The following is an 18,799-nucleotide window of genomic DNA, read 5'->3' on the forward strand; positions in this document are numbered from 1 at the left end:
TTCATTGTTGATCTTGTTTGCTTAATAAAATTGTGTTGGACTTCACCCCCGCCTTCCTTATTGTGTGAAGCTTGGTACACTCCCATGTGTGGAGGCACAGAAGAACGAAGATGAAAACAGGGTTAACATACCTGTAACTTATGTTCATCGAGTTCTTCTGTGCTGACACACAACCCTCCCTCCTACCCCGCTGTGAACTCCAATGCACAATACTGTGATGGCTGTAACGGATATTGGTGTTTTTAAGGTGTTACGGCTGAAGTGTGTTGGTCAAGCGGCGGCAAGGGAGAACTGAGGGAAGGGGCCGTTGGTCGCTGGAGGATCACGTGACCGTTTGGGCGGGAAAACGGTCGCTGAGGCGCGCGACAAACGGCCCCTTCGGAGCCATGGAAGCTCTAGAAAATTCTCCGGCGGCTGGCCTGCGCCTGCGCAGTCCCCATGTGTGTCAGCACAGAAGAACTCGATGAACATAAGTTACAGGTATGTTAACCCTGTTTTATAAATGCCCAAAGTCCAGATGTGCTGGTGAACACCCATGCATTTGAAATGAGGGCAGAGCTGGGGCCATGATGCATACATGGCGAGAGTGTATGCATTTAGGGTTGTCAGGTGTCTGGTTTTCACCTGAACAGTCCAGTATTTCCTTGGACTACCCAGGAGAAATGGCCTGAAAATGTGGGACACCTGGCTGAGGGGAGGGAGGAGAAGAGGAGGAAGGGAAAATGCAAGGAAGGGGAGGGACGGTGCAACATGCAAAAAGTCAGCCCACTCACTGCAGTGCCCCCATCTCTCTGCTTCCCATTGAGGGCGCCCCCTGGAGGGCTCTTCTCCTGTTTACGTGTCCCCACCACTGAGAAACGGGCTCGGGGCCTGTGCAGCCTGGTGTGATGACATCACTTCTGGAAGTGGCATCATGCCGAGGCAGGGAGTGGGCATGTGCAAGGATAATTCTTGGGGTGAGTACCTCCCCCCCCCCCAGTCCGGCATTTTCCTGGAGCCCATCTGGCAACCCTATTGAGGTGCTTCAACTTCCCCTTCTTCACTACAAGTTTGCCTGGTTATTTTGGCTGGTGGCAGTTTTGGTGGGGCAGCTTGCCTCGATTGAGCCAGGCCTCCTTTTTTCCTCCCCCACGTTGCTCCCCCCCCCCCAGCAAGCCAAGGAGTGACTCAGGCCTTGAAGCTTTGTTGGTGGGTCACAAGAGGCTAGCTTGCTTAAGTTGGCAGGACAGTCAGATACTTAGAATTTTTACATGTTCTTCAGTTTCTCCAGTCACCCATATTTTGCAATCTAAGCTGATTAAAATACAGAGTCCCCTTGAAGGGTTAACTAGAAACTAGCTTTTTGAGGGTGGTTGCTTGCAGGAGAGATCCATATCCAGCTTTCCCTGAGGAGGAGGAGGAGGAGGAGAATGTGAGCTCTCTTGCCTGATGTGGCTTTTTCCTTCAGCGACATCTTGATGAGGGCATGAATCATGGTTCTTTCCCCTTCCTCGCTCCTTCAACTCCAAGCACTCCCTTCTAAAAGGAAGGGGTAAAGATGTGAGGCATAACAGGCCTCTTCTCACTGCTGGTGCTTTGAGGGTGTATTTTTTTCAATAGGTATTTCTTTAAAAGAGACTGGAAGGGGGATGGGGAGAGAGAAGGTGGAACAGTGTTGAGCAGAAGCAGTGGATGTGATTAACGCGCCTACTGAGCAGTTCTGTGGGAGTGGAGTATCGACCTCTGTTGAAAAATCAATGGCTGCTGCGGTAGCAGTGCTTGGTTTTTCCCCCTCTTGTTTCCCCCCCCCCTCAAGGTCTCGAGTTGAAGGAGTGTGGTAAAACCAGCCCCTCTTCCCCTTTTCTCTACTCAGGTTCACCAGAATAGCAAGAGAGCCCCTTTCTTTCCCTTCCCCCAAACGTTAACTTGCTGAGATGGGTTATTTCTTGCAATTAGAGTGAAATTTCTCATGTGACACGCACCAGGCTCCTCCTCCTCCTCCAGTGCCTCCTTTCCAAGCTCGTCTTTCCTGCACTGCAGATACAGCAAGCAGCTTCTACCAGTTTTGTCTAAACCCTGACTGGAACAAGGAGCTTCAGCTTCCTTTTTCAGCAAGAAAACCCTCTGTATGTTCCGGTTTCCATCCTGAAAGCAGTCATTGTCAGTGCAGATACACTGTGGAGAAGCTGGAACACCTATTGGGAAGGAGGGAGGGGGAAGTGGAGCATTCCCTCTGTCAGTGGAGAGACCTAGATTCAGAAGCTTTACTTCCTTCATTTGTACTCGTTGAAAAAGAAAATGATAAATGCATGCACATAACATGCACACACGCACATATACTATGGGAGGAGGAACTGCCACTAAGAGAGGAGTCCTTGGTGTGCTCTTAATTCTGTGTTAAGATCCAAGGTGCCTTTTTTTGAATCTGCCAAAGAAGCTGTGGTGCATACTTTTAAAAAGGCATCTGAAAAGTAACTGGCTCTCTTTATGCATAGTTCTTGTTGAAATCAGTAGAGCGGAGTTGGCAGTGGCCCACTTTGGAAGCTGAGATTGTCAGTTGTTATTAAAAAAAAAAAACAGTGATACCCAAAAATGTATTTGCAAAGAGATGCAGAGCGTAGTGGGAAATGAAGGCTTTTGTGGTGGGAGTTGTAAAGATACAGGTTGGCATAGCAAACATGTTCAGCATAGAGGGAGGAATACTGGAATATACACATCACAATCCCAAACAGCATTAGTCTTAGTAAGGGTGAAACTCTGTTTAGTATTGTGCTGATGGACTCGTCCACTGTGAATTTGGAACTTAGTGTATGCCTATGAACATAGATGCCAAGCTAAACTTATTAGATATATTTGTATATTCTGATTTGGAAGCTCATTCACTTTTTTTTGAAAAAGTACAGAGGATGATCTTAAAATATAGGCTTGAAAAGTCATACGTTGAATTACAATTGTTTTTCCATCTCATTTCTTACTGTTTAGTGGCAGTTCCATCCGCAGATGGCTTCACAGCCTTGAAAGCTTGAAGCAAGCATTGGCTGATATGGGAGAGTGACAAAATCTTAGCGTTTGTTACAGAAACCAACTTTTGGTATGGGCTATTGGTGGTGTTCCTTTCGAGAGCGTTTGTTGGTCTAGAGCCAAACTGTTACCTTACTTAGCACAGCTGTACAAATCAGGCTGCTTTATTTTTATAAATTTTGGTTTGGGGTATGTATCATTACAATTTGGCATGCGGAGGCACCCCTGCTATTTCAGTTACCATATGTATGGACATTTAAGTATTTACTGTTTTCAGTTATTCCCAGTTTCAAATATCAAACAGTAAAGGAATAATTTTGCCTGCAGAAATGCTGATTTTTATTCTTTAAGTGTTTCAGATTTAAAATTTAGTCGTTTGAGAAGGGGTTGCAAAGCTGTGGTACTGGCTTGCTAATATTTTTATATCGCCTCACTAGGAAAGAACATCAACCAAGATTTAGGAGCATCACTGGTGACTGTGAAATATTTCTTTAATTTATATTATTTAAAACATTTTAATGCTTCTCCCCATAACTAAGAGTTATGTCTATGCATGCAGCATTGCAAGAAAGCTAGTGAACTGGCCCTGTTGGCCTCCGCATTGAGCTGCCTGAGCCACTGCCAGGAAGATCTTAGCCCTTGCCATACCGCTATTCAGGCAGTCCAGGATTTAAGTGCAGTTGACCGTGCACACCTCTGCCTTGCACAGCTGCTGAATGTGGGTCTCCAGCTCATCAGCCCAGAGTCCCTGCTCTGTTGAAGACAGGGATGATGCCAAGGCTCCCCACACTTGCAGCTTCTAGGTGGCCAGTGCTACAGCTCCTGGCTGTGAGCTAAGCGAGCCAGGTAGCATTATGGCTTGACTAGCAGGGTCTGCTGCACTGCAACTGAGCATCCAAGGTATGCGTTTTGGAGATGACGCTGTTGGTTTGCCCTTTTCTCTGGTGGCACTAGATGAGAATCCCCCAATTCTAATGAGCCTTCAGTAAGATACCTGTTGTCATCATTGCCGCATCCCCCAGTGGCACTATCAGCACTGATGGGTCCCCCTTGCTTGGCTTGCTCCAGAGCAGTCCCAATAAATATCCACAGCTCAGTTCTGTTTCTTCTGCCTCTTCTTTTGCAGGTCCTTCTGTTTGCCCTTCTCTTACTATAGTTTGAGCAGCTCTGCTAGTGGTATTCGAAGTGGAACTCAACAGATAATAATATAATAATAATAACATTCGATTTATATACTGCCCTTCAGGACAACTTGACACCCACTCAGAGCAGTTTACAAAGTATGTTGTTGTTATCCCCACAACAGTAATCACCCTGTGAGGTGGGTGGGGCTGAGAGAGCTCCAGAGAGTTGTGAGTGACCCATGGTTACCCAGCTGGCTTCAAGTGGAGGAGTGGGGAATCAAACCGGGTTCTCCAGATCAGAGTCCCATCGCTCTTAACCGCTACACCAAACTGGCTGGTACAGAAAAATTGTCTGGAGAAGCAGTATCATTGTCCGGAGTGCGGCACAAAATTGTTGCACCCCTCCATGCACATGCACACAGTTCCATCCATAATATGATGATCTCATGAGTTATGAAGTGCGTGTGTGTGTTTTACTTCCGAAATGACAAATGGGAACCATATGGTAATGGGCTTGCAGTTCAGGTGAGAGGACCTTTTAGGCCATTTTCCACAAATCTCTTAATAAATAAAAGAGGTAACAATGAGAGAGCCTCCAGATTCTTCTGTCTAGTACCCCTAAATGGCCCTTAAAATATAGGCTTGACATTCGTGTGGCAGTTGACCGTGTTTGACTGTCTGATAAGCCCCCATGTGTACTCACTCCTTTCTGATATGAGAATGCTGGGGGAGAATTGATTGTTGTGGAGCCCAAAGACAGGCAAAACAACAACATTTTGTATCTGGGTGCGTTGGGTTCATTTCTTTCTAGTACAAGAGCGGCATGGGCCATAATACAGCCTAAATCCTAAAAACCCTTACTAGTCTATTAATTTTAACTGAATTGGATATCTTTAAATCCAGAATAGGAAATACTGGAGTCAGCAAGGTTTCAGTTACTTTTATTAAAAGGCTGGGTGGGGTTTGGGAGGGGTGGAGTGTTGTAATGTATCCTTAAAACAAAACCCTTCAGCTTCCTTTTCCTCTGGCTGCATTAGGAATTCCAGTTTTGTCTTGGAGGCAGCCTTGTCTCTCCCTCCCTTTTGGGAGCTGCTTGATTTCAGGCATGGTTTTGTTGTGGTGTGAAAAGGTGGTGTTAGCAGCCGATTCCCTCTTCACCAGCAGCATGAACAAACCCCTGCTGGCACAAGGCTGGATTGGGCAACCAATCGCAGCTGGAACAGTTATAGTTTCGGAGTCCCTGTGGGCTTCCGCTATCAGGTCACATCCGAAAATAACACCGGGCAGTATTTCAAGTGAAGAAAAGAAGGCTTTGGGGTTGCAGCCAGCCTAGAGTGTGAGATTTCTGTGTGAAATACTTGGAATCCCTCCAACTTTTTTTTTTATCTGCATGGCAGATGAGCAATAAAATGCATAAAAACACATTGGAAACACGTGAGGAAATTCTCCAGACCAAGACGCTCCGTTGATGCTGGCAGAGATACTGCTGTTGATTTGCACCTCCTGTCTTCATTTGCCATGATTGGCTGTATTCAGCAAAGAAGGGAAGAGGGGGCTTTGTTTGCCATTAAAGCTTGTAAAGTTCAGGTTTTCTCTGTTTAAAAAAGAAGAAAGAGAGCGAGAGATCCTTAAACTGCCCTGATAGTTTGATCCTTTGGCAGTGTGTTTTTAAAACATAAATCCTGCACTTAAAGTGCAACATACACTTACTATTTGTGACACACTTTAATAGGTTGGTTTTAAAAAAAATTTTTGAACTTCTTGTGCCCCCTTTGTGCCCTCCAAAATACGCAGAAGGCATAAATAGCTTACATTTTACAAAAACTAAGATGATTCTGCAATCCTCATTATAAGGTACATTCAGCTTGAAAAAAATGACCCAAATCTCTTAAAATGGGAGATATTTCATTGAGCCACTCATTATTTCTGCCTCCCCTCTTTCATTCATTAGTCTTAAGAAATGGTATTTTAAAAGATACTTCTTTCCTTTGCTAAAACATCTATGAAATTCACATTTTGTATAGCATGCATTAGAGATGCCAGGTATCAGTGAAAATCATGTACTTCTCATAGCTTACCACTTTTGTACATCCTTTTAGAGCTGATTCTCACATATAGTCTCAGGCATGTGCAGTGCGAGGGTCCTGAACTACAGGAGCACTATTCTTTGCAAGTAGTTTAGTTTGCAAGTTGGCCAGATAGTTCAGGCCAACTGCAACCCCATCAGGGAGCTGTCTCTTAAGCACCCCCCCCCCGACAGTGGCTTCCCCTGTGGGGGTACAATCAGCACTAACCATATAGTGCCAGTTTATATGGTGGCTAACCCCACATTTTGACATTAATGTGAGTAGGGAGACCAGAGGCTCTCATGTCGGCAGGGTGAAATGCCTGTTCAGCATTTTGGTCTTGAACTGGCTTTGCAAGCACAGATCTTGCTTACTGTCAACAAAAAGGAATCTACCCATATTTCAGATATGCCATTGGAGGGAGAGAACAGCATTTTCTGTGACAACCCAGGCCCTATAGTTTACTTGGAATTCTTCATGTTTTATCCGAAACTGTTTTAAAATGAAGAGCCATAGTGATAGTCATAGACAGGCACTAAACAGTAATTGGATCTTGCCCCTGTGGTTTATGTCAAAGGGATCTATCTTGTATCACTTCTTTATGGGTTTTAATGGAAACAGTTCTGCATTTCTGGCAAAAATTTGTGCTTTTTTAGAATTGGTGGCCAAACCCAGAATTTTTTGTGGCATACACTGTGGCAGCTCGTGGTCCTTGTAGCAAAGAGTGTGCTTCTCACGGGCAAGAGCTGAAATACAGCTTTAGATTTTCATAGCGTCAGCTGCTGTGCAGCAAGTGGGCCAGGCTAGAAATTCCCTGGTTCCTCCTGAATTGGCTGTTTCCTAAGAGTTCTACCCCGTTAAACCTTTCAGCCTTGCCTTGCTAAAGGCCTGGTGCCTTCAGAAGCCACCATCACCCAGTAAACCTACTCATATACTCTTCTGGTTTTTCCTCTGCGGTTTCTAGTTGTTTCTCCTAGCAATGCTGTCATCTCTGAACTGTGGTTTTTCAGGCATGCAGATTTTGCACTGTAATGTGATGGAGCAGGTCATCTATAGATCTTCAAGGTTGGAAAACATTGTATATTGTACTCTGATTGCCCGTGTAACTCAAATTACCTGTTCTTGTGTGTGAGTGGAAGCAGCTCTCTGGAACACAGAACAGCCCCGTATCCTAAGCTTTGTGATGTTCTTCATACAGGATCACAGCTCAAAGTGATCTATAAGTTTTCTGTTCTGGATGGGCTGGATCTTGCAAAAAAATTTTCTGTAGCTTTGGAAAGGAAAAGAACCAGGTAAACACACAAAGTCTCCAAATGTTGGTTAGTTTCTAGCTATCCCTTTCCATTGTCCTGTTTAACTGTGTGGCATACAGACCCTGGCCTGGAGTTCACTTTTTGTATAGGCGGTATTCAAACATCCTGACAAATCTCCTTTGGGCAGGAATTGAGCTTGTGGCACTTGTGCATTGTCTTGTGCAGTTCATGCATTCTCTTGTGACTGTTCGGTGTGAGAGGCTCCTGGTAAGTCATGGTCCTGCATATTTCAGAACCATTTTATATGGTATCCTAGGTATGGTGCACACTGCTTTTCCATGAGCAGCTCCTTTTGGCTGTGGTAATGTTTAAATGATCCAACCACAGATGTTTGCATGGCTCCCCTGCTGGGGTAGTGATACAGAATATTTCCATAGGAAACCACCTCTGTGTAGTTGAGTCATCCAAGCCATGCAGGAGCTGCTTTTGAAAAAATACATTGCCTGCACTAAAGTAATATTTAAAGGTTTCCTTTGGTAAATCCAACTTGTGTCCAGTTGAGGATGAGGCAAAGGTGTAGTCAGCAAGAGTTAGGTCTCTTAGTGTAATCCTAATCAGAGTTGTACACCCTTCTGTGCTATACTAGATGCTTAGACAATTTAGCAGACTGAACCTGGAAGTAAAGCTTTTAAAGTAAACAGACTACAGTGGGTAAGAGGATGCTCCTTATTAATGCAAGGAGGCGGAAGTGGTTGGTATTCCTGCACTTCCTTCCTTTGCACAGGTAGAAACCTACTTTGTCATAATGTCATGAATTCAAGATATGCTGTGGACCTTTAATAATTCCTTGTAAATGGAATTTAACGAAAAATGGGGTGGGGTGAAGAGAGAAGAACCCAGCAGTTCTGAATGGGGATAGCACATAATTCAGCTGAATTTGCTGGCTAGCGGAAGAAATTTGATTTTTTTTTTTGTACAAAAAAATTGCCATGAGACTTACGCCGTGAAGAAGTACAGCAAAGTGTAAATAGATGCATTCATGCTTATATTCCTGGATGTAAGTGACATAGAACACTGAGAGCTAAGCTACGTACAGCCTTCAGGCGTAGCTTTTTAGTGAAAGAGGGTTTATATTTAGTTTAGACTGAGAACATTGTTTTCTAACATACATGCGCTCCTCAGCACAAGATCATAGGATCTTGTAAAAGCTCTGTTTATAGGATTAAAAAAACACAATCCAATCTTTCATTGCAAGCCTGTTCCTTGAGGAAACTAACATTCATAGTCGTGCAGGAAGTGGCCAGCATGCAGCCAACTACTAACAATAACAACAAACTGCTGTATTGCCCCTGTACTGCCTAAGTGAACTGCTTTGGAGAGCGTTGTAGTATTGCTTTATTCTAATGTGATTCCCCTCCAGTCATGTGTATATTTGTTGGACAAAATGCTTGCTTTGTCCTTCAGTCTTCCACCTCTTATAAAACAAAAATGGGGTATCTTGTAGAGCCATTACTCTTCACCAGTTCCCTCTCTTAGGCCATTTCCACATACGTTGAATAATGCACTTTCAATGCACTTTAGCAATCCTTTAGAAGTGGATTTTGTGTTTCACACATGAAAACCCAGTTCCAAATGATCATTAAAGAGCATTGAAACTGCATTATTCAATGTGTGTGGAAGCAGCCTTATACCTTGCTGAATAGGGCATTTCTTGACGTCCAACAGGTGAATGCTGTAGAGTTTGGGAGATTTAGCAATCCTAAGCGGTTCTACCCAGAATTCTACTTAGGTCTATTCAGCAGGGTTTGCTCCCAGGAAGGTGTTTTTAGAATTGTACTGCTAATCGGATCAACATTGCTAGTACTGGGCCTGTATCATCTGTGAAGAGAGTTAACTTTCGTGGTTTGGAATTATGGATAACATTGTTATGTTGTATTCCTCTGCAGTTCATTTCTCCCCTGCAATATCCAGGTTATTTCAGACGTCTATCTTCTATAGCATCAGCAAAACAGGATCTTCTAAGAAATTATGAGTAATAATATGGTTGTAGGATATATGAGGAGCTTTTTATATCCCACCTGAAGTTTTGTGAAATCTCCTCTCCAGTGCTCTAGTACGGGAGCCAGGGTTGTTGTAAATGCGTTTGAGCATATGCCGTGTGCTGCAGTGATATTTTTTTAAAGGGTGGCATTGAGTACAGAAGCTGGCTTCAAGTGGAGGAGTGGGGAATCAAACCGGGTTCTCCGGTTGTTAGCCCATCATGGCAGCAACACTGTGTAGAATCAAAAAGCAAATGGAGCTGTTGTGGCTAGCTTTATAGAATGACTCCTGCAGGATCAAGAAGAGATTGGAAGCATGGTTTTCATTTTAAGGAGCGCTACTGGTTCTGTATAACAGAAAGGCGCACAAAAAAGAAGTTAGAGTAAAAACGGGGGGAGGGGGGCAGAATCTAACAGAATGACTAAAATTAACTATGGAAGTTGGTTTTTTATGGGGTGTCATGTTGACATTCTAAAAATCAGTGTAATCACTGTGAATTGGCAGGTTGATGATGCTTTTTGGGAATCTATATAATACTTCTCTATTCTTAGGTCTCATTCTTGGCTTCTTTTACAGTAAAAACTCAGAGGTGATTGGCTAAGGGAAGACCAGCCAAATTCACAAAGATGGGAATTAAGACATGGATTTGTTTGTTCTCTGGTGTGGGGTAAATCATGCTAAAGAGAGGCTGCTATAAACCTTAAATAACCTCAAGAGGTTTCTTGAGTTTACTCTAAGCAGTTTCTTTAGTCCATAATTTTAAGATTGAGTTTAAGTCTATCTGGGTCTTTAAAATTTTGTTATTTCTGGTTATGATGAGAGTATTTCTAAATCCAAGCCACTATGGAGATTGGTCTTTTAAAGGATTTATTTCAATTCATTCTTAATAAAATTTAGTAGTGGGGGTTGGAGAAACAGGACACTTGGTGTTCTGTCACTTGCCAGCTCTCTGGGCCCTCAAAGTTCATAGATGGCATTACAGGGATCTTTAGAGTTCTTGTAAAGGTAGCCAGAGGAAACTCTGGTGGTGACTTGTACCTGGCTGTAGCTTTCTTGGTTGGCAGCAACACAAGCTACATGCTAAATCCTTGAGGAGCAAGGCTACCAAGGCTACCAAGTGTAGACCCTTGGCAGTTGAATTTTCATGCACACCAACAAATCTATGCAATAATGTGTTTATATCATAATATTAGAAATCTACTTTCTCTTTCTCAAATACTATTTCGTCCTAAATATTTATGCAAACAGTAAGGTAGTATTTTAAAAATCCAACTAGAAGAATAATCCAAACTCTGTAGTGAGTCTACAGAGTGGTTCCCTTTTTAATCGTTTGCTTCTGATGCGTTTTTCTGTGTTTTCTGTAGGATCTCTCTGGTTCAATAGATGATCTGCCCATGGGTACAGAAGGAGCACTGAGTCCTGGCGTCAGCACATCAGGGATTTCCAGCAGTCAAGGAGAGCAGAGCAACCCAGCTCAGTCTCCTTTCTCTCCACATACCTCTCCTCACTTGCCAGGCATCAGAGGACCTTCCCCGTCACCTGTCGGCTCTCCGGCTAGTGTTGCTCAGTCACGCTCTGGCCCCCTGTCTCCCGCTGCAGTACCAGGTTCAGTTTTTTTTAACGATCTCATCTGTGGCTTTTGCTCTTCTTAGCTGAAACCCTTTTTACTTCTTGGGTCGCCTTGGACAAGTTATTAGGTAGCAGCCGACCATTCTATATGCAGAAGATTAATTTCTTCTGTGTTTCTCTCCTTTGTGGCAACTCTTTCTGACACATGGAGGGATCAGTCTTGGGGTCACAGGACCTGTGTGGAGGAACATTTGAGTAGATTTTAAGAGCGCTGGAGGGAGGAGGGACAAGGAGTTGTCACGTTTCTCTTCCTTGTTCCACAAATGCAACTTCACTGAGAGGAGGCAGTTTCATACTCCAGTCTCTCCTTTTTCCAGCCCACTAGTCCTCTGTGTAGATCCTGTGACTCTGGGAGTAATTCTTCCAGGGGTGGGGGGAACTCCAGTAATTTATTTATTTCCCATCTTCATTAATTCCATGCCTTTCTTCCCAATGGGAAACTAAAGTTCTCCCCTCCTCCATTTTATCCTCACAATGTCCCTGTGAGATAGGTTAGCCTGAGAGTGAGTGACCGGCCCAAGGTCACCATGGCAGAGTGGGGGTTTAAACCTGAGTCTAGTCTGACACGCTAACCACTATACAGCACAGATTCTCCACAGTGATGGAGGGAAACTTGGGGAAACTATGCCTTCCACACACAGCTGGTAGGATACTACCCACTGTCTTTTTGCCTCGTCATTCTGTGATTTGTTTTTGTAAAAGGGAACAATTACAATTTGCTATGCACTGTGTTACATGGATCAATGAAACCTTGTTTCTTACCCTCAGCCTGGGAATAAAGCAAATTATAAATGAAAATTAGAGTGTTTGCCTTATATAATTTTACTGAAGTAGGCTTCTCTTTGAACTTTTTTAGTGCAGAGATGGTGGTAGGGGGATTGGATTATTCATTTATGTGGAAAGTGTGTTCTTTCTTACAGCAGACTCTTTTTCTCTATTGGTGCAGGCAACCAGATGCCATCTCGACCACCCAGTGGCCAGTCAGACAGCATCTTACATCCTTCCATGAACCAGTCAACCATAGCCCCAGATAGAGGTGTGTGCGCCATGAAAGTTATGCCATTTGGTATGACTTTTTAAATACAAATATATTTAAACAAACCCAAGACTAAAACACCGCGATGTACAAAGCCCATACCCAACTTTGGAAACAATTCTCTTCCATGTAAAACATCAGTAAGACACAGGATAAGAAATTAGGGCTGTTCTTAATGCTGAATGTGCTCTCTGGAAACATGTAATGTCACGTGCAGTACTTTCTGGGGAGGTGACACAACTGTCCTTATGTAGTGACAGCTTCCATCTTTCTCCATATTATGCCAAATAACAGATTGCAGTTTTCTTCCAGAAAACACTCAGTTGCCTTTAGTGAACTCAGACTGCAACAGAAAGGGATGGGCATGACGGGTGGCTTGGAGTTAACTCAAAAGTGATCTTTTACTCTAGCAGCCACAGAGCAAAGACTGTAACTTGAGTCTGAGCTATTCACTGCCCATTAGATTCTCATTGGGTATTAGGCAAAGTAAGTTTTATGGATATAATGCAAGAAATGTTTCAGAGGGTGTACTTTTATGTTGAACATTGAATTTCAGATAATTCTTTATGAACACTCTTCTTTGGTAGAAGCATAGCAGAGCTCTTGTTTTCTTTTTCATGTACAGGAAAGTTATCAGGAAGAAGTTATTAAATACTGATTTCTTTCTTGCCTCTGTTGTGTTCAGTTAATGCTGGTGTGTGGTGATGAGCAAAAAGAAATTTTGATAGCAACAGCAAAAATGTAATTTTGCCACGCCACAGTTCTGTGGAGGGTTTTCTTTTTACTGTGAGCAGCAAATGACTGCATTAGCATTTGTCATTAGAGTGTTTACATTGAAAGCTTCTACTGAGAATGTAGTTGAAATGTTTGTATAGAACTTAAAACATCTGTGCATTTGCCTTTAGAATACAGGACACACTTCTGTACAACTCTTACGACAGTACCATTTGAAATTATTACTTTGTTAGGTTACATACAGAGGAATCCACAGATGCCCCAGTATAATTCCCCTCAACCTGGGTCCGCCTTATCTCCACGTCAGTCTTCTGGAGGACAGATGCATGCTGGGATGGGACCTTACCAACAAAATTCCATGGGGAGTTATGGACCTCAGGGAGGTCAATATGGGCCACAAGGTGAGTGTATTAACCTTCTGTTATTAATATGTGCGGGGGGAAACCTTTTTGTACTTGTAACTGGGGAAAGAGCATCTGCACACACAAAAATGTGAAAAGGTTGTTTCCTGACTGGGAAAGTGCATGCTTTCCTGGTTTGGCCTATGTGTGAGGTTTTAAAAAGGAGATGATGAGAGGCTCACACAATTTCTGAACCTGAGGTTTGGTGAACCTGGGTTTAATTTAAAATAAGTTTTTAAATTTGTTCGAGGAAACAGAGGTCAGGCAGAGATTTCTATGCCCTGCAAAGGTTTCATATGCCTTCTGTGGTAGGTAGTCTTGAGTTTTGACCTCTGTCTTTTTTGCCTGGCCATTGTGGTAAGAACTTGAGTGATTCAGGGCTCAGGGCTTCCAGATTGCTAAAGCTTTGCTAGTCACAGTGCAGTCCCCAACAACAGCCCTGATCTGCTCAGTCTTGAAGGAATACAGTGTAATGTGGTACTGCTTTAGTAAGATGCTGTCTAACTGAGCTGCAGTGAGAGCAAGCCAGCACAGACACCATGAATGTTATGACTTTTATTTGGAGGGGAGGAGTCGAGAGTTCTCCCTCGTCTCCTTTGTGTTCTTTAATGCACGGATCAAACTTCTAAATTCATGCATTGCCAAAACATCCTTCATTCTTGCTGACATCTTGCCACTTTTTCTCTGTAGGTGGCTATCCCAGGCAGCCAAACTACAATGCTATGCCCAATGCAAATTACCCCAGCCCAGGAATGGGGGGAAGCATGAACCCCATGGGAGCAGGGAGCCAGATCCATGGTCAAACTGGTGTCCCACCCTATCCTGGGCTTCCTCCGGGGAGAATGAGCCACTCTGCCATGGGGAACAGGCCCTATGGACCCAACATGGCAAACATGCCTCCCCAGGTAGGGACTGGAATGTGTCCTCCTCCAGTTGGCATGAACACAAAAGCACAACAAGCTGCTGCTGCTGCTATGCATGCTGCTGCCACCAACTCAATCCAGAATAGGTAAGCAATGGGGGATCTCTCTTGAATGCGTTTTCTAGATTATCAGGGTTCTTTTGCCTTTGAAACAGAACTTTTCTGTGGTTTAGGCTCTTAAGTTACAGTTCTTGAAGTATCTTGTACCAAACCTCCTTAAGTCCTGAATAAAACTCTGTTAGCCTTTCCCTATTTGAAACAATATGCAAGGGTTAGACAGTCCCATCATCATCTAGGGTATGAAAAAATCAAGAACAGAAAGATAGCTTTTAAGATCCAAGCCCTCAAGAATATTTCAAATTTTGAGGCTGGCGAGCCTTCAGCATGTCCCGTTATCATGGGGTTACTATGTCAGTTGCAAACCATGGCCCTGAGTGGTGTGGGACAAGGCAGATGGCAGAAGCATTGGCCCTGCTGTCTGTTGGTCTCTCAGGATATCTTGCCTAGTAATTCTTAGCACCTGCCCTTTGGAGAGCTTTTGCCTCATATACTTGAGGTGGAGAGAGACATTGTGGAATGTTCTTGTCTATTGTTTGCCTGGCTAAACTTTTTTGAGATCATCCCAGCTGACAAATTTTATCTGGAAGAGCTAATAAAATAATTGTTGCTTTGGTTGCTTCTTCATCTCCTGTGGTGTGAGCAAAGAGGTCTGCTTCCAGTAACATCCAGTACAGTTTATTCTGGATTACTGTAACACACTATATTAGACTGCTCTTGAAGGCAGCCCACTACCTTGGAACTGCAGCTGGTTTAGAATGCTGCCGCCCAATTATTGTATTATTGGGAGTCTGCTGATGGGAACACATCTGGCCAATTACATCTTTCCCACTTAACGTCTCAATGTGCCAACTGTGGTCTTCAGCTTGTCACTTATGGGCCATTTCCCCCATTTAAGGTAGCCTTCTGAGAAGAACCTGTGCTTTTTGTTTAGCTCCCACCCTATGCAGTGGGCTCCTTGGAGGTTTGGGGAACTCAGTTTTTAGAGGGGGACTGCGCAGCCATTTTATTCACTAGGAAGGAAAGGCAGGTTATAGATGTTTAAATTAATAAATACGTAATGCTGAACAAGCTATTTACACAGTATGGAGAGACTTGGAGAAAGAGGGCTGTGCTAGTGGACCACTTAAGGGTTGAGTTCTCTTAACCATAAAGAAAAGCTGTGCCCTTCTGCAGTAGATCTGACTTCTCCGAACTCCATGTAGTGGAACCGTAGATCAGAAGTACAAAAAGTAATGTCACCTTTGGAAAAGGATATTCTCTCCAGTCTTAACTTATCTGCAGGGTGTTATAACCAGAAAGCAAAACAAAACCCAAACTTGCTTTATCAGGAAATTATAACCAGGGGTGAAAAGCCCCAAAGTTGCTTTACCCATGTGCACAATCCAGTGGTTGATATTGCTAATAGTCCTGTTGTTCTTAGGCCATCTGGTTATCCCAATATAAGTCAAGGTGGAATGATGGGCACTGGACCGCCATACGGCCAAGGAATCAACAGCATGGCTGGCATGTTAAATCCCCAGGGCCCACCGTATTCAATGGGTGGGAATATGGCCAACAATTCTGCAGGTAAGTCCAGCCAGACCTCCACCACGTGGCTTGGTTTAGATGGTGGCATGTTGGAACGCATTCTAACATCTGTGGTTTTGATCCTTCAAGGGATGGCTGCAAGCCCTGAGATGATGGGACTTGGGGATGTCAAGCTCACACCTGCAGCAAAAATGAACAATAAAGCAGATGGGACACCAAAATCAGAATCCAAGTCAAAGGTAAAAGGGGGAGGGGACTGTTTGTTTTCTGTAGATCCTGCAGGAAAAGATTATCATGCATTTTTAAAAAAAATCAAAATGTTAGCCTAAATTTCTCAGAATCTGTTTGGGTGATTGGGTTATGCTAAAAGTGAGTATTTTTTCGTATTTCTTATTCTCCACTCTCTTTCCACCATTGATGCTGAAAATACCACTGCCTTGTGAAGAGTTATACCAACAATTTTGCACAATACCCAAATGGAGTTGCTTATTTGAGGAACTTTGGAGCATAGTTAGACTTTTTTGCATGGGATAGAATGCTTTGACACACAGGCTGCCTGGATCACACTCAGACCATGCATACTTTCATTGTACATCTTGCTTGGTATTTGCCTCTGATTAATCACGGTCTCTGTGGCATGTGGTGCTGCCCAAAGCTTTTCACTCTGATCTGTGTTTTTTTCCCACCAAACTCGACTGAATTTATACATGCAACAGTGAAGCATCTTAAGCTTTGAGCGTAGATTTCTTGTGTACAGGAAGGCAAATCACACATCTGCTTAACTTGTGTGACTACTTTGCAGTGGTGTGCAAGAATGACTTTCCAGTAATGGAAGTCAACTTAAGTCTTCTTCTTTAGAAGAAGAGAGAAGAAAAAGAAGGGCCTGCAATTAATAATAGGAGCTACTGCTCACATTTCAGATCTGAGTAACAAACAATAGTGCTAGAGGCATGGCGAGAGACTAGGAGCCCTAAAGAACTTTGTGCCATTTTTTAGGACGTTGGAATTTCAGCTTTCTCTGTGAGCCAAAACACACGTTAAGAAATACCTAGGTTCAGCACGTGTTCTCTTACCTCAAGGTTTGCCGGGATCTGTAGGCGTCCTGGAAGCTTAAAGTTTAGCATTTACAGAGCAGCAGAAAGGGGAAGGGAAATACAGGCGCCTGTATTTTAAGCTTTAAGCTTCCAGGACGCCTTTAAGCTTCCAGGACGCCTACAGATCCTTTAAGCTTCCAGGACTTTAAGCTTCCAGAACGCCTACAGATCTTTAAGCTTCCAGGACGCCTACTTTAAGCTTCCAGGATGCCTACAGATCCCGGCAAACCTTGAGGTAAGAGAACACGTGCTGAACCTGGGTATTTCTTAACGTGTGTTTTGGCTCTGTGTGGAGGAGGGTTTCATTGAGAGAAGTACACCTCCTCTTTGCTCTGCAGGTGTGGCTTATGAAAATTATATTCAAGGACTTCCAGATTTGATTGGAGACAGACCCTCGTTCACGCCCTGCCTGCTCTGTGGCAAGGACCCCACTTGCAGGGTTCGCTTCTTTCTTAAATCTCTGACCGTTAAAAGAAAAATCTTTTTTTGGTAGTTTTGTTGGCGGGCCTTGCAGGTGAAACATTGGCAAGTTCCTATAATATCCTATCCTGATTAAGTGGAAACCCTGGTTATCCTAAACTCTGTAGTTTTGATGTGGATGCCACTATATTTATAATGCTTAAAAGGTAAAGATAGTCCCCTGTGCAAGCACCAAGTCATTACTGATCCATGGGGGACGTCGCATCCTGACGTTTTCTTGACAGACTTTTGTTTTGGCGTGGTTTGCCATTGCCTTCCCCAGTCATCTACACTTTACCCCCAGGAAACTGGGTACTCATTTTACCGACCTTGGAAGGATGATAGGCTGAGTCAGCCTTGAGCCGGCTACCTGAACCCGGCTTCTGCCAGGATTGAACTCAGGTCATGAGCAGAGCTTGGGCTGCAGTACTGCAGCTTTCCACTCTGTGCCATGGGGTAGTTAGGATGAGAGAGTTTGATGTGGAAAGGTGAGGGAGCATGTGCTTCCATTGCCCATGTGCAGTGTTAAGAGTACACCTGTGCCAGCCCAAAGGGATGTGACTTCGGACAGTTTGCTGCACAGAATGCATATGTGACGTGAGGGCACCACAGCATGGTGTGCTGCACCTGGCCAACAAAATTTCTTGTCCTTTGGCTTCAATTTGGGGATTCACTTATTTTCCTGCATGTGAAGCATGCATGATCCATTCCTTACTTTCTTACAGAAGATTTCTAGAATAAAATTGCATCGATTGCAAATGTAGATAATCTGAAGTGAGAGCCCATGCTGAGAAATTCTGACTACTTTTGTTCTTCTAAAGCAAGCGATGTATTTTTTTTCAGTGATTGTTCTTTCCTTGAAAGAAGATATCTCTTATACTTGATCCTACCAAAAGCAAATACATCAAATGTTAGAAGTTTTTACAAATTCCAGTTGATTCTTAAGGGATCTGACATCAGATATAATCAACAAGGTCCAGTAGGTCAGTAGTCAGGATATAATCATAATGTCAGAAAACTCCGTGGGGTTCATGTGTTTTCCTGCTACCACTGTGAGTTTCAAGTGAAAACAGAGTAGGAGAAGTAGAACTGAATAACAATAATGAAATTTTGTATTATCTCTGAAATTCAGATAGAACCACTACAATGGTACTCTGCTGCTCTGCTCAGTAAGGTACCTCCTGCTTTGTGTTACGGGAGTACTTCTTCAAAGATTTTTTTCCCTCTGTCCTTCAGACTTCCTCGTAGCAAGATACTGGCGAAGCTAAGCAAGATAGTTTCATTGATGTCCTGAGTTCTTTACGAGGCTAGATAGGGATTGGTTTTCAACCCTCTTATGAACGTGTGATCCCTTCAGACCAAAACCGGCCTTAAACTTCAATTACTTCACACGTCTGAAGCCTTCTGCCCAAAAACTACTGCACCTCCACATGCCAGAGAATTGTGAGAAAAT

At 43.5% G+C, this 18,799-nt stretch overlaps 2 protein-coding genes across 3 annotated transcripts in view; both read left to right on the forward strand.

Annotated features, from left to right (window-relative positions):
• Nucleotides 1-18,799, forward strand: part of PIGV (phosphatidylinositol glycan anchor biosynthesis class V) — a 315,344-nt gene that overhangs the window by 239,240 nt on the left and 57,305 nt on the right. The window lies entirely within an intron of this gene.
• Nucleotides 1-18,799, forward strand: part of ARID1A (AT-rich interaction domain 1A) — a 98,810-nt gene that overhangs the window by 62,705 nt on the left and 17,306 nt on the right. For both annotated transcript variants that reach the window (XM_054998994.1, XM_054998995.1), the window contains exons 5-10: nt 10,848-11,088; nt 12,059-12,148; nt 13,117-13,284; nt 13,975-14,293; nt 15,687-15,832; nt 15,923-16,032. In XM_054998994.1, coding sequence (XP_054854969.1) covers nt 10,848-11,088; nt 12,059-12,148; nt 13,117-13,284; nt 13,975-14,293; nt 15,687-15,832; nt 15,923-16,032 — 1,074 coding nt within the window. The remainder of the gene's footprint in view (nt 1-10,847; nt 11,089-12,058; nt 12,149-13,116; nt 13,285-13,974; nt 14,294-15,686; nt 15,833-15,922; nt 16,033-18,799) is intronic.

This window comes from Eublepharis macularius, chromosome 15 (genome assembly GCF_028583425.1).
Source record: "Eublepharis macularius isolate TG4126 chromosome 15, MPM_Emac_v1.0, whole genome shotgun sequence".
In the NCBI taxonomy this organism is placed as follows: Eukaryota; Metazoa; Chordata; class Lepidosauria; order Squamata; family Eublepharidae; genus Eublepharis; species Eublepharis macularius.